This window comes from Hemicordylus capensis, chromosome 1, assembly GCF_027244095.1.
Source record: "Hemicordylus capensis ecotype Gifberg chromosome 1, rHemCap1.1.pri, whole genome shotgun sequence".
NCBI classification, from domain to species: domain Eukaryota; kingdom Metazoa; phylum Chordata; class Lepidosauria; order Squamata; family Cordylidae; genus Hemicordylus; species Hemicordylus capensis.
In genome coordinates this window covers 198,021,733-198,037,323 of record NC_069657.1, presented here as the reverse complement: position 1 = coordinate 198,037,323, position 15,591 = coordinate 198,021,733, and the positions used below count along the sequence as shown (strand labels likewise).

Sequence of the window (15,591 nt, the reverse complement as noted above, 5' to 3'; positions counted from 1 at the left end):
TGTGTGTAAGTGATTTGTAGCCTAAACAGAGACAATAAACTTTAATACAGCTTCCCTTCTTAATTCACCTAGAGGCAATTCTGTTTCACTACAGGAAGCCATGTGAGAGGTTGTTTACCAGCCTGTTCTACTTATAATCACTATTCTTCTTCACTGCCCAGAAAGAAAATATTGGCTCAAAGCTAGGAAAAAGTAACACTTATTTTATTTTTACCAAAAATGCTTACAAAACAGGGTGGGGGGAGAGAAAAGCATCACACCAAGAGATGGTTTATTAGTTGAAATCTACAATTAAAAAAAGTATTTGATAAACTTTTCATAAATGTTACATCACTGCCATTTCCAACATCTAAGTATGATATGATGATAATCAAAACTTGGAAAAATTTAGCCAGCCTTCAGGATGCTCATGAATTGCCTTCTTGTTGTGAAAGTTAACCAAATACAGTAAATGCTGAGAGCTGTGGTGTTTTATTTTGTGTGGTATGAGGCCTTTGTTCTATAAAAACACAACAAATAAATGATCAAAAAGTATGTGAAGCTGTGGACAAAAATTATATACAGCCAAAATATTTTATTTCCATATCTCCAAATCATATCCTCTAAAAACCATATATTACCTCAATGGCATTTTCTGATTATTTTATTTGGATGAATATGTTAACTCATAGCTCATGTATGCAAAATAAAATGAAATAAAATAAAAATAATGCTTTTGCCAACTCTGCCACTGTGATTTTAAGACAACCTGGGTCAGACCACTGCCCATCCACAAAGTGGAGACAGACTGTGCTGGGCATAACCAGAGACAACCAGATTCCTTCAAGTCAAAAATTGACTCAGACAAAGCAGTCATAACTTCTCTGCATTTTCTCCTACCTTTATAGTTTCCTTTCTTACACTGAAAAAGTGGGATAATTGTTGAAAACTGAAAAAGTCACAGTTAAAATGTTTCTCAAGAGAGAGCATCGCCTCCATTAGTCTGTTTGACAGACCCCAGACAAGGTTGAGACAAAAGGTTGAAACCAAAATGCAGATACATAATAAAGGGATGATGCACATTCTCTCTGCATCACGCCTGTAATTATACCATTTCTGCTAAAATTACAGATGCAGCAATTAAAACGTGCATTTTAATTTGGGTGCACAAAAACAATTAGGAACAATGCTGAGGTGTCTCTCCCAGGCAGATCCAAGTGATTTTCACATTATAAAAGAAAGACAATTTCTTTATTTCAAATGTCAAACAACATAAAAAATGTCAAATGTATAACAAAAGGAGACAAGTGCTCTTCTATGCAAGAGCTGCACTATTCAATACTTTGCCGGAGGAATTTTTTTGCCTGAGGTTTTGGGTCCATCTGCACACAATTCTGAGCCAACTGCTTAAAGCTACGCAGTTGCTGTTCCCTCTACCGCCACCCCAGTTCTGTTCAGCATGTTCACACAACAGCTATCTTTGCCATTGACTCCAGTGAAACCCACATCTCAGGACTTACTGAACAGTTTACTGCTAATCAGCTTGGAGCAGGAGCAACGCACGGCAGCAGGTGCACACTTGGCAGTATATTATTCCCACCTGTTGATATAATTTCATAATTGATTCCTAATGTAGAGCCCTAATGGCTTACTTCAGTAGTTCATGCCTCCCTGCAGTTCCCACATGGGTAGTGAGTGACTACAACCTCATAGTAATGCACATGAATGCGGTTATGGAGGATACAGTGGTTCCCTTGCACCCACCATGGCTTCTGGTGATTCAAAATACAGAAATGACTGCCAGGTTTAAATAGTTTGTCTTTGGACCGATGAATCCTCAGGAGTAAAAATACAATATCACGGCATCCTAGCCTGAATTCAATGTATACCATGGTCAAACCCTGTTGCAAAATTGCCAATAAGCCCCCAACCCAATTTCCTCAAATGTACAGCATGCTCTGTGGCAAGAAATGCATGTTGCCCAGAATAACATGTGCTAACTGGACAACTGGCAGAAAGGATATATGGAAAAGTAACCTAGGTGAAACAGCTCCTGAACAAACAGGAACCAATGCAACAATCTGTGCAATAATAAAGATCTATACAGAATTTTAATTGCTGCGTGCCCTTCAAATAGTTTCCCATGATGTGGGAGGGGGAGTTAATGAATATAGGCCAATTGTGATATGTCTTGCTCAGTAATGGAGCCACACTCCTGATCTGAGGAAAAGAACCTTGCATTTGGACACCCCTTTTAGTAATTCTAGACCCCAAAGGCCTATGTTAAGGAAAACTCCCAGGATGTGTAATTGTTCACCTAGTTGGGTTATATTGGATTAAGGAAGGTCTCCTGATGAGTTAGTCAAAGGCAATAAGGCCCTTCATGTACCAGTGGAGTTAGAAATGAGGACTATACGGAGAATAAATCCATGCACACCAATAACTGGAAAATCAGGGTGGGGTGTGTGTGTGTAGTTGTGATTTCCATAGCTAAACAACAGGCTCAGTGTGCAGGGACAGATAGCCTTTTTTTTTTTTTTTTGCTGGTACTGCATAACTGGCAGTTGCAAAATTGGAGGGGGTTCACTAAGAATGAAAGAGCCCTCAATTTGGAATTCTAGTATAATTGAAGCTTTACTTTTGAAATGACTGAGGAAACATATTTGAGGAACCTCTTCTGGTGCAAGAAGTGTGGAGTTGAGACTGAATAATTTTAGTCTATAAATGAGGATTTGGTGACAGGCTTTTGTTACATTCTGCCAATAGAGATTGATCTCTTTTAATTAGACCTTTATTAGCTCTTTTTCAAAAACCACTGCAGAATAGCAAAATAATTGCCTTGGGGAAGTTCCTGAGGCCCTGTGCCATTCATGCTGAGGAATTAAATTTAAAGTATATTTAACCATCTAGGACAGGCATCCCCAAACGGTGGCCCTCCAGATGTTGCTGAACTACAACATCCAGCATACCCAGCCACAAAAAATTGTGTCTAGGGATGCTGGGAGTTGTAGTTCAGCAACATCTGGAGGGCTGCAGTTTGGGGATGCCTGATCTAGGACTAGGAGAGGAATTTGCAAATCTTAGGACCAAGGCCACATCCCAAACAATTTGATGGCTTCCCCATATAATGCTCCAATTCTCTATTCCTTACAAGACTGGAAAGCTATCACATGTAAGAAAAAAATAAAGATGGACTCAATCGGTTAAGAGGCTCAGTCTAGAGGTCCAATAACATACATGGAGGGGCTCATTCTAAACTATCTAGAAGCAAGAGAAACCTTTGAGATTTATTCCCAGAGGCGTCAGTCTAAACAGGGAAGTCACATCTGTTTAGTTCCCCCAAATAATATTCCAAATGTTAATCCTCAGAGGACTGTAATGGAGAAGCATAAAGAAAGATTCTGACTTGTTGAGAAGGCCTGTAAGCCCACAATTCTACTGGAATTCCATCTCAGTTATTAGCTGGTAATGTGAGAACTGAGAATAAACAGAAATTACAGCTTCTTTTCTGAAATATGGCAGGATGGGAAAACAAATGTTTTCTGAGCTCCTAAACAGTCTTCTACTATTAGATATTTGTCACAAACTGGCTTGAGATCACAGTATCCAACCGCCTCCCTTCGGATGATTAAAATGAAATGAGATTTATTTAAGAAAGATGTCCAGTAAACTAATTTATTTAATTTCAGTCAACTTCTTCACTGCTTTTATTGTAGGTCTGCCTGGAAGCTAACCATTCACTCATTATTCTATGATTTCTTATAGTAACAGTGGCTTATTTGACCCTGCATCACCGCATACTATGAAAAAGATCTTGAAGAATCTTAATAATCTAACATTTTATTTTCCTGAAAGTGTAATTTTACCACCTTGGCCAGGACTGTGGACAGAGATCTGGTGGCATGATCATCCTTTGAGATGCCTTCTATTAGGGCTGAAAAATATCCTAGAATAACTTATTTCACTCCCCTACCATACAAATGAAATGAGACATCACTTCCGGTTTCCTAAAGAAGCTTCTACCCCAGAGAGATAAAGTAATGGTTGGAGTGGCTTCAGGACATAGGAATTAATGCCATGGCTTCTTGATGCAGCATGGGAAGGAGAAAAGGTATAAGAAGAAGCTCTTATTGAAGTAGAATGGAGTAAGTGCACTGGCGAACCTGCCTCATGTTTGCTGAGGAGCCCATGAAGATTCTCAACACTCTTCTTATCAGTATGTGGATGACACCCAAATCTATTTTTCCATGTCAGCATCAGGAAGAGGCATAACCACCCGAAATGCCTGCCTGTAGATGGTAACGGGCTGGGTGAGGGGTAACAGACTGAAGCTGAATCCAAATAAGATGGTGGTACTTATTATTGAGGGTCGGAACTCAGGAGACAATTTTGATCTGCCTGTCCTACATTCCCCCAGGAAGAACAGGTATGCAGTCTGGGAGTGCTTCTGGATCCAAACCTCTCCCTGGTGTCTCAGGTTGAGGCAGTGGCCAGAAGTGCTTTCTATCTGCTTCGGCTGATATGCCAGCTACGGCCATTTCTTAAGCTAAACTACCTCAGAACAATAGTGCATTTGCTGGTAACCTCCAGACTTGACTACTGCAATGTGCTCTATGTGGGGCTGCCTTTGTACGTAGACCAGAAACTGCAGTTGGTTCAGAACGCAGCAGCCAGGTTGGTCTCTGGGTCATCTAGGAGAGACCATATTACTCCTGTGTTGAAGGAATTGCACTGGCTACTGATACATTTCCAGGCAAAATACAAGGTGCAGGTCATCCTCTCTAATAAAACGCTTGGTGTCCGTCCGTGGACGGACACCAAGCGTGTGTCCGTGCCTCCCTCGACTGTTCTGAGCATGCGCGGAGCGCATGCTCAGAACAGTCCGAGGGAAAAACGACCGCCAGCACCCGGCGGCCATGTTGAGCGGCCAGAAGGTGCCGCCCCAAAAAAGCCAGGGAAGAGGCGGCGGGGGAGATTAGCCAAGGCGGCGGCTCAGAGACCGCGACGGGGAGACGGCCGCCGCCCGCTCTCCCAGCTGCCCAAATTCTCCTTCCCCGCTTCCACCCCAAATGATTAAGGGCCAAAATGGCCCAGGAAAATGCCTCCGCGGCCGCCGCCACGGCCGCCAACCGCCTTCCCAGCTGCCCGAGACCTTACCCGTAGCAGCTCGCAACAGTCGGGCGAACTGAAAGCAGTTTTTGCACAGAAGAGAGGAGCTCCCGAACAGAGCTCCTCTCTGTGCTTAGCCAATGCCCAAACTGCTGCTATGGACGGAAAGGACGCACGCTTCTGCGCAAAAACTGCTTTCAGTTCGCCCGACTGCTGCGGGCTGCTTCGGGTAAGGAGGTCTCGGGCAGCTGGGAGGGCGGGGGGGGGAGGCCAGAGGGAGTGGGGCAGGGGGGGAAAACTCTCCCCTACTAGCGCCCGTTATTACAACGGGCCAGAAAACACTAGTTACCTATAAAGCCCTAAACAGCTTAGGCCCTGGGTATTTAAGAGAACATCTCCTTCGCCATGAGCCCCACCGTCTGCTAAGATCATCTGGAGAGGTTTGCTGTGGCTGCCACCAACTCATCTTGCGGCTACTCAGGAACAGGCCTTCTCCATTGTAGCCCCTGGACTTTTGAATGCACTCCCTGTTGAAATAAGAGCCTCCCCATCTCTGGCAGCTTTTAAAAAGGCACTGAAGACACACTTATTCACCCAGGCTTTTAATTAGATTTATAGTTTTAAATAATGTTAATACTGGGGGTTTTAATCTTTTAAATGATTTTAATTGTTAATTGATTTAATGTTTTAAATTATTTTAATTGTATAGCGCCCAGAGACGCAAGTTTTGGACAGTATAGAAATATTTTAAATAAATAAATAAATACTTGCTCTTAGTAAATTTGACTAGACGATTTATTCATGCATGAAATTTGTGTCATGCCAACACAGATCTCCCACTGATTTCAATATGGAGATTCCCCCCCCCCCCCCCCAATTCTACTGACCTGAGCAAAGAATTCTGTTTTAAACTACCATTTAAGACAAACAAAGTGCTTGCTCATGTTTGGTCATAATACTGAGATTACTTTGGCTATTCTCCAACTATACAGAGGGACACCCATCTCACTCCACTAAATCTACAGTATCATGCAATGACCAACCAAGTATGCTAAAAATGCGTGGAATCTGAAAACGGAACACTCAAGTTTGCCTTGGCTAAACAAGTGCTCCTCTGAGGTATTCTTATTACTAATTCTGTGAAGAACATTTGAACTAGTTAATGCAATATCACTTCTTACATTTCGTATACCTGTTTGCCCTGGTATGGGGAGATGGTATATAAGTGTGCTCACTATTTACAGCAAATGTAGTAGTGCAGTACTTCTGTATGTAAATGTGATGCCAGAATTTCCCATAGAAACATGGGAAATTTGACCTTGCATTACTTCACACAAGAAGCAAAGGGATGCCAGAATTAGGTCCTTATTCTTTTACAAGTACCAAACTCATATGGTGAACACAAACAAAACAAAATCAAATTCTCACAGAAAGTTTATTGTAAAAAATAAGATTGTACTAATTCTTTGGCATCCAGTCCTTTATCCAGATAATTCATTAACCAAAGAAATCCTGGCTTCCCTAAGCATATCCAGAATCAGATGAAACATGAATTATATGTTATAAACCAGCATTTCTCAACATTTTAAGTAACGCCCCCCGAACTTCTGAAAAAATTAAATACCACTTCAATCTTCAGTGAATTGTATATTTACAGTAATGTGTTCCCTATGAAGGGCTGTGTACATACACCTTAATATGGCAGGTGTCTGATCTAGTGTCTTGCCACCTAATGGCGCAGCAGGGAAATGACTTGACTAGCAAGCCAAAGGTTGCCGGTTTGAATCCCTGCTGGTGTGTTTCCCAGACTATGGGGAAAAATGACGATGGGAAACACCTCTATCAGCCAGCAACGATATAGGAAGATGCTGAAAGGCATCATCTCATATTGCATGGGAGGAGGCAATGGTAAACCCCTCCTGTATCCTACCAGACAACCAAAGGGCTCTGTGGTTGCCAGGAGTCGGCACCGACCCGGATAGGGGTCGCAACACTTTTACACTAGGAGTGGGAAGATTTTGGGCCTCCCCTAAGACATTCTAGCTGCCTACCTAAGAATGGAGGTAGGGCTACCTTCAGTCTCCCATCAGAGTTCATTTAGCACTGCTAGGGTGGACAGCCTCCCTGACCATCATTTAGTCCAATTTTGTTATAAAATAAATAAAACTGGGACAGGAATATAAGGACAAGAATCAATGGACTCAATTTCTGTCTTATATTCAACAGATGTATACCTTGTTCTCAGTGGGGGAATTCAGATCTTGGAGCAAAGAAAGCATTAGAGACCGACTACTTGAATGGGATGCTTGTAGAGATGCTGCTGTGGTACAGCTCTCAAGGTTTTCATTTTGGTACCATTATTATAAGAAACATAGAAGTTTCTCGCAGTACTGGGTTAATCTTACTCAGATATCACTGATGAAGGCTTTTACAACCTTATGCTTTCAAACTATGCCCATGGCGTATCTCAAAGGGAGATTCTGTAAATGTCCGGTGGATCAGCACCTTTGTCCCTGTGGTGCTGGCCAAGTGGAGGATAGAAACATAGAAAACTGCCACATACTGAGCCAGACCATTGGTCCATCTAGCTCAGTACTGTCTACACAGACTGGCAGCAGCTTTTCAAGGGTTGCAGGCAGGAATCTCTCTCAGCCCTAACTTGGAGATGCCAGGGAGTGAACTTAGAACCTTCTGCTCTTCCCATTTCCTTAGGGGAATATCTTACAGTGCTCACACATATTATACTTGATATTATCCACTATTACTTTTATTGTTCTTTCTATGATGTGATTAGGGGAAAAGCATTGAGACAGTTCATAGCTAAATTCAAGGGCTCAGATGTGGAATGTTTGATTTATCTTCTTGCAGATGCAATTACATATGTTAGCTATCAAGTTGCCATTATTGCCCTGCTTTCTTTTTAAAACTTAGAAAGAAATTGATATCTGTTATGCCTTGTTCTAAATTGCAGCATTGGTTTTAGTTTAACCAATTCTATATTACTCTCTGCTGGAGTAATTTAATGCTATGCTGTGTTTTGTTTGTTTTTCACGTTATTATCAGTGGTTATAACAATAAACTTATTACTTACTTACATACTAGAAGTCCACAACTTGAGTATGTACCTGGGCTAGAGGTGATGCTGGCCAAAGCTAGTGGTGAATGAATCCAGTGCCACAAAAATGTAGCATGCTAGATTACTTCTGGGAAATATAAAGAGACATGCATTGTGCAATATGCCAATTTCTTTTGCCAACTTTTTGAGAGAAGGGGCAAGATAGAGAGATGGCAAAAGAAAGCGTGAAACTAATTCTAGGCAGTAAGCAGCCGCAAAGCCAAGCAGGTAATCTTCTATACATTTTCATTATCTGGCTTCTTTTCCTTCTTCCCATGCCTCCTGCCTGGGATATGTATACCTTTTGCTGAGAAACTTTGTTTGTTTGTTTAAAATATGTATACGCTGCCCCTCCAGTACACTACTGCTTGGGGTGGCTCACAAAATTAATACAATATTAATACAATAGATACAATGTAAAATAAGACTAGTAAAATTAAACAAGTTAAAATGCTAAAAGCACATTTAAAGTCACGATTTTTAAAAAAGGTTTCAAATTAAAAGTTTTTAATAAAAAGCTAAAAATGGAGCCCTCCTGCAGATGTTGGACTACAACTCCCATATACCTAGATTACTGGCCACTATGGCTGGGGGTGATGGGAGCTGTAATCCAAAAACAGCTGAAGGACCAAAGTAGTGCAGCCCTCTTCTAAACCATATAGAATACAATAATCCATGCTAAAAGCACTGAAAGCTTCCAACTCACAGCATCAAATGTTTAGGCATAATGGCAGACATCTTAACGAAGCACTCATGCATCTAGGGATTACGAGGGCACAAATAGGAGTCCTCACGGAATTCGCCATGCAAGCACAGTTGCACAAGATTCTGGAGGACTCTCTGTGTTCTGGAAGGGCTCTGCAAGATGGGGGAAATGTTGCCGAGGATCAGTGACATGTTTCCAATCTTGCAGAACCATTCTGGAGCACGAGGAGCACTCCAGAGTTTAAAGGCTCTTGTGCAACTGTGCTCACATGGGGAAGTCATGTCTTCACAGCTGCTAGAAGTTCAAGCGCTTCTTCTGATAGGACTAGAAGTAGAACTGGAAGTCACACTGAATAATAGTAAATACTAGCTGATCCGGCGCAGACCATCTGCACCCCTAGTTTTCCCTGTCATTTCCCCGCCAGTCCATTCTGCGCTTGGCTTTCCTTTCCCTCCCTGCCCACCGGTGGCAGTTTCCCTCACCAGCCGGTGTGGCTGGCGCTTTCCTTCCCCCCCAGCTGGGCTGGACTGCGGGTGCTTTCCCTCCCTGCCGGCTGGCCGCTGGTGCCATTTTCTCTCTGTCCCTGTGCCCTAGGCAGCTGCTTGCAAACTCTCGCGAGAGCTGCCACACATGGGATTAGCGATGGGTACATTTGGGAGAATTAAATATATATAATAGATTAGAAAATATCTGCAGAATGAATACCTTTGGATCTGCTTCCCAACACTGAAGCATCAATTCTGCAAAACTTTCAGGACAGCTGCTTGGAATGGTCAGTCTCTATAATGGAAGCAAGAAGGTAATTAGACAATCAAACATCCAGAAATAAACAGCAGAAGATTTATCCCAATGCTCTGTACAAAAAGAGGATCTTCCATATGGCAGTAGTTTGCATTAGATCTAAAAACCAGACCACGGTTGATTATAAATAAGTGCAGGAATGAGCAAGGTACACCGCATCACAATGCCTGCAGACCAGGCACCTCCAGCTCCACAGGTAGAATACTGACCCAATGCCTTCTACTGAAGGTAGAAGGCATTGGGTCAGTATTTCCATTGGGTCAGACCACCGGGCCAGGGTTTCAGGCAGGAGTCTTTTCCAGCCCTACTGGACATGGCAGGGATTGAACCCGGGATCTTCTGCATGCAAAGCAGATGCTCTGCCATTGAGCTACAGCTCCATCCTTCAACTCAAACAAGTGAACCAATCCACCCTCATCCTGTCACTCAGGGATATGACTTTGGGATATATTTTATAGCCTCAAGAATGATGGATCAATTATTACGTCCACTTTAGAATAGGGATGTGCATGCAACTGATTTCGTGTTTTGTTTTGAGCTCAAAATAAAACACAGATGGCCAAAATGTTTCGTCAAAACAGCAGTTGAACCTGATTGTTTTGACGGAACAAACCTTGAAACGTTTCAAGTGTTTTGGCCACAGGGAACCATGGTAAACTCTAAACACTCCATTGTTCCCCATGGGTAGCTCCTAGAGACACCAATGTGGGTTGGGTGGTAGGGCATGACTGGTACTACCTACCACCAAACCACAAAGGAAATGGAGAAGCAGGCGATTTTAAACAGTTTTTTAACCTTCCCCCACAAATCCCCATAGAATCGCAAGCCAATCAGAAGCCAGTGCCAGAAAGCCAATCAGCAAGTAAAAAACAGGCCTCCAAAATTGGGCTTGAAACGTCATTTTGAATTGAAATGGGGTCGTTTTGTTCCGAGCTTGAAACAGGCCCTTTATTTAAAGGGCATTTTCTTCCATGTTTGAGACTCTCAAAACAACGCATTTCAAGTCAAAACATTTTGCACATCCCTACTTCAGAAGTTACATTCATGGCATGGTTGCTGCTGAGCAGATGAAATACTATATGTACTGAATTGTACAGTTAGCTGTTTGTGTGACATGGCATGCGTACATGGTCAGAGTCCATTTTAAGCATGGTTTTCTCCTTAGTGAACCATTAGCATTATTCTGCAAAACATGTCTGAACGCCTTCTCCCATATAGACCTGCCCATCAGTAAAGATCTGTAGGAGAGGCCCTCTTGGTAGCGCCACCATTGCCAGCTGTTAAGGGAGTAGGGGCACGTGAGAGGGCTTTCTCTGTGGTGGCCCCTAGGTTGAGGAATGCCCTCCCCTCTGAGGTGCACCAAGCTCCGACACTGTGTACATTCAGGAGAATGGTGAAGATGCACCTCTTTACCCTGGCCTTTGGCTAGAGAGGTAGTGGTTCTTCCCCTCTAAGGCACTGTATTTTTTAAACTGTATTTTTGATTTTATGATATTGAATTTTAATTATGTTTTATATTGGTTTTATTGTAACCTGCTCTGAGACCTTTGGATATAGGGAAGGCTAGAAGTGCAAATAAATAAAATAAAATAAATGTCAGCCAGTGGCAAAAGAAATTTTGGCCACAAGCAGGGGAAAAACACCTTCAGATGTTAAGTAACATATAAAACATGTACTATAACACCTGTGTCCCTCAGGGCTCCATACTGTCTCTGATGTTGTTTAACATCTACATGAAGCTACTGGGAGAGAACATCCGGAGATTTGGTGCAGGGTGTTATCAGTATGCTGATGACACCCAAATCTTTTTCTCCATGTCAACATTATCAGGAGAAGGCATAACCTCCCTAAAAGCCTGCCTGGAAGTGGTGATGGGCTGGATGAAAGATAACAAACTGAGACTGAATCCAGGTAAGACAGAGGTACTTATTGCGCGGGGTCGAAACTCAGGAGAAGATTTTGATCTGCCTGTTCTGGATGAGGCCACACTTCCCCAGAAGGAACCAGTATGAAGTCTGGATACAAACCTCTCCCTGGTGTCCCAGGTTGATGCAGTGGCCAGAGGTGTCTTTTATCAGCTTTGGTTGATATCCCAGCTGTGTCCATTTCTTGAGATAAATGATCTCAGAACAGTAGCACATCTGCTGGTCACCTCCAGAACTGACTACTGCAATGCGCTCTATGTGGGGCTGCCTTTGTACGTAGTCCGGAAACTGCAGTTAGTCTAGATGCGGCAGCCAGGTTTGTCTCTGGGTCATCTTGGAGAGACCACATCACTCCTATCTTAAGAGAGCCACACTGGCTGCTGATGAGTTTACGGGCAAAATACAAAGACTTGGTTATAACCTATAAAGCCCTAAACAGCTTAGGTCCTGAGTATTTAAGATAATGTCTTCTTCGCTATGAGCCACACCGCCCATTGAGATCATCAGGAGAGGTTTGTCTGCAGTTGCCACCAGCCCGTCTGGTGGCTACTCAGCGACAAGCCTTTTCTGTTGCTGCCCCAAAACTGTGGAATGAGCTCCCTGCTGAAATAAGAGTCTCCCCATCTCTGACAATTTTTTAAAAAATATTTAAAATTATTTGTTCACCTAGGCTTTTAATTAGATACTGTTTTAACAGTTGTATGGGTTTTAATAGTTTTAATGTTGTTCTAAATTTTAAACTGGTGTAATGTTTCAATCTTTTTACTTGTTGTTTGTATTGTTGTGTTGTAAACTGCCCAGAGACTTGTGTTTTGGGCAGTATACAAATTTGCTAGCTAGCTAGCTAAATAAATAAATAACAATGCACCTATATGCTTGAATCAATCTTACAAACTGACTTAATTACACAAAATAAATCCATCCCAAATACTATATTCCTGTCCACCTTAACTTGCCACATCAAATTGGTCTGGCATGCTCTGCTCCTTTAAAGAGACACACAAACAGAACAGATCACTGCATCAGTGTAATGCGACCTGCAAAGCTTTATGAGATGCTATGTCAAAACAAGAATGTCATATAAACTGCTACACAGCAAAGAATTCTGAAAGAGAGAGGAAACCCAGCAACAAGAAATATACACACTAAGTGCATAATTAAGGATGCAATAATTAAAATAATGAATACTAAAAACGTGTGTGGGGGGGGAGGGGGAGGGATCTCCTGCAAAAGAAGTCTATTCAAGAAGTCTATTTGGCATAAACAAAGTGGCACTGACACTTGACACTCAGTCAGGTCATTTGCCTAAAAATACACCTGATCGTCTAGCAATGGCATTTGTCTGTAACCCTCACTGTTCCAGGAGATGGAAAATGAGTTACTAAAAGACACGTAATCATCACTTACATCCGTCTTACTTGAGTAGAATGTTATTTGTCAGGTAATATATAGGTAGCAGGTCCCAAGAGTGTCATACTCTAATAAAAGTGACATTTCTCAGTAGTAATTTGATGTTAGATAATGACATCTCTAATATGAACTTTCATACTTCGGATTCTCTTTTGGAGTTTTAAAACATGCAAGTGCAAAAAAGTATATAGTAAAATAAAGAAAAGCCTATACAAGTCCTTTAAATAACTGATGATTCATTTACGAGCCAGTGTGGTGTAATGGATAGAGTACTGGAACTGGACTATGAAAACCAGGGTTCAAATCTCCAGTCATGAAGCTCATCCAGTGGCCCTGGCCAAGTCTCTAACTCTCAGCCCAATCTCACAGGGCTGTTGCAAAGACAAAATGCCCCCTGTTCAGAGCATCCTTGAGGAAGGGTGGGATACACATTCTTAAGAACACAAGAACAGCCCTGCTGGATCAGGCCCAAGGCCCATCTAGTCCAGCATCCTCTTTCACACAGTGCCCACCAGATGCCGCTAGAAGCCTACAGGCAGGAGTTGAAGGCATGCCCTCCCTCCTGTTGTTACTCCCCTGCAACTGGTACTCAGAGGCATCCTGCCTTTCAGGCTGGAGGTGGCCTATAGCTCTCCGACTAGTAGCCGTTGATAGACCTCTCCTCCATGAAGTTATCCAAACCCTTCTTAAAGCCATCCAGGTTGTTGGCTGTCACCACATCTTGTGGCAGAGAATTCCACAAGTTGATTATGCATTGTGTGAAAAGGTACCTCTGTTTGCTGATCCTAAATTTCCCAGCAATCAATTTCATAGGATGACCCCTGGTTCTAGTGTTATGTGAGCGGGAGAAGAATTTCTCTCTATCCGTTTTCTCCACACCATGCATGATTTTATAGACCTCTATCATGGCTCCCCGCAGTTATCTTTTTTTCTAAACTAAATAATCCCAGGTGTTGTAGCCTTGTCTCATAAGAACGGTGCTCTAGGCCCCGATCATCTTGGTTGCCCTCTTCTGCACCTTTTCCAGTTCTATAACGGCCTTGTTTAGATGTGGTGACCAGAATTGTATGCAGTACTCTAGGTGCGACTGCAACATAGCTTTGTATAAGGGCATTATAATATTAGCAGTTTTATTTTCAATCCCGTTCCTAATGATCCCTAGCATGGAATTGGCCTTTTTCACAGCTGCTGCACATTGAGTCGACACTTTCAATTAGCTGTCCACCATGACCTCAAGATCCCTCTCCTGGTCAATCACCGACAGCTCAGATCCCATCCGCATATACTTGAAGTTGGGGATTTTCATCCCAATGTGCATCACTTTACACTTGCCAACACTGAACCACATTTGCCATTTTGTTGGTCACTCATGCAGTTTGGAGAGATCCTTTTGGAGCTCCACACAATCTGTTTTGGATTTCACAACCCGAAAAAGTTTGGTATCATCTGCAGATTTAGCCACTTCACTGCTTACCCCTACTTCTAGGTCATTTATGAATAAATTAAAAAGCACCAGTCCCAGTATAGATCACTGGTGGACCCAACTTCTTACTTCCCTCCACTGAACTCTCCATTTATACCTACCCTCTGTTTCCTGTCTTTCAACCAGTTAGCAATCCACACATGTACTAATCCCATGACTGCTAAGTTTTTTCAGGAGTCTTTGATGAGGAACTTTGTCAATGGCTTTTTGGAAGTCCAGGTATACTATGTCAACTGGATCACCTTGATCCACACACTTGTTTAGACTCTCAAAGAACTCCAAAAGGTTTGTGAGGCAAGATTTACCTTTGCAGAAACCATGCTGGTTCTCTCCCAGCAGGGCCTGTTCTATGTGCTTTACAATTTTATCCTTGAGGGTGCTTTCAATCAATTTGCCTGGAACAGATGTTAAGCTAACCGGCCTGTAATTTCCTGGATTGCCCCTGGATCCCATTTTGAAAATCAGTATTACATTTACTACTTTCCAGTCCTCTAGTACAGAGCCTGATTGCAGAGATAAGTTATATATTTTAGCAAGGAGGTCGGCAATTTCACATTTGAGTTCTTTGAGGACTCTTGGATGGATGCCATCTGGCCCTGGCGATTGCTAATTTCCAGTTTTTCCAGACGTTTTAGAACATCATCTCTTATCACTTCTATCTGACTCAGTTCTTTAGCCTCCATCCCTGAAAAGCCTGTTTCAGGAAAAGGTATATGCTCAGTATCCTCTGCCGTGAAGACAGATGCAAAGAACTCATTTAGCTTCTCTACAACCTCCATATCCTCCTTAATAATCCCTTTCACTCCCTCAGTTTCTAATGGTCTGACTGCCTCCCTGGCAGGTTTCCTGTATCTGATATATTTAAAGAAGTTTTTGTTATTGCCCTTGATGCTTTTAGCTAAATATTCCTCAAACTCTCTTTTTGCCTCCCTTATTGTCACCTTGCATTTCTTCTGCCCTTCTTCTGCATTCTCTGTTTAAAAAGGATAAATGTCTACTCTCCTCAACTATCCTATAGACTTCTTTTACTCTAATTTTAATGAGTCAGAAATCCTGCCTGGAA

The 15,591-nt window shown here is 42.3% G+C and overlaps 1 protein-coding gene across 3 annotated transcripts in view; it reads right to left on the bottom strand.

The window, feature by feature from the left end:
* The window catches only part of MAP3K20 (mitogen-activated protein kinase kinase kinase 20), a 160,981-nt gene that overhangs the window by 82,111 nt on the left and 63,279 nt on the right, over positions 1–15,591 (bottom strand). For all 3 annotated transcript variants that reach the window (XM_053266793.1, XM_053266810.1, XM_053266802.1), the window contains exon 9: positions 9,615–9,689. In XM_053266793.1, the coding sequence (XP_053122768.1) occupies positions 9,615–9,689 (75 nt within the window). The remainder of the gene's footprint in view (positions 1–9,614; positions 9,690–15,591) is intronic.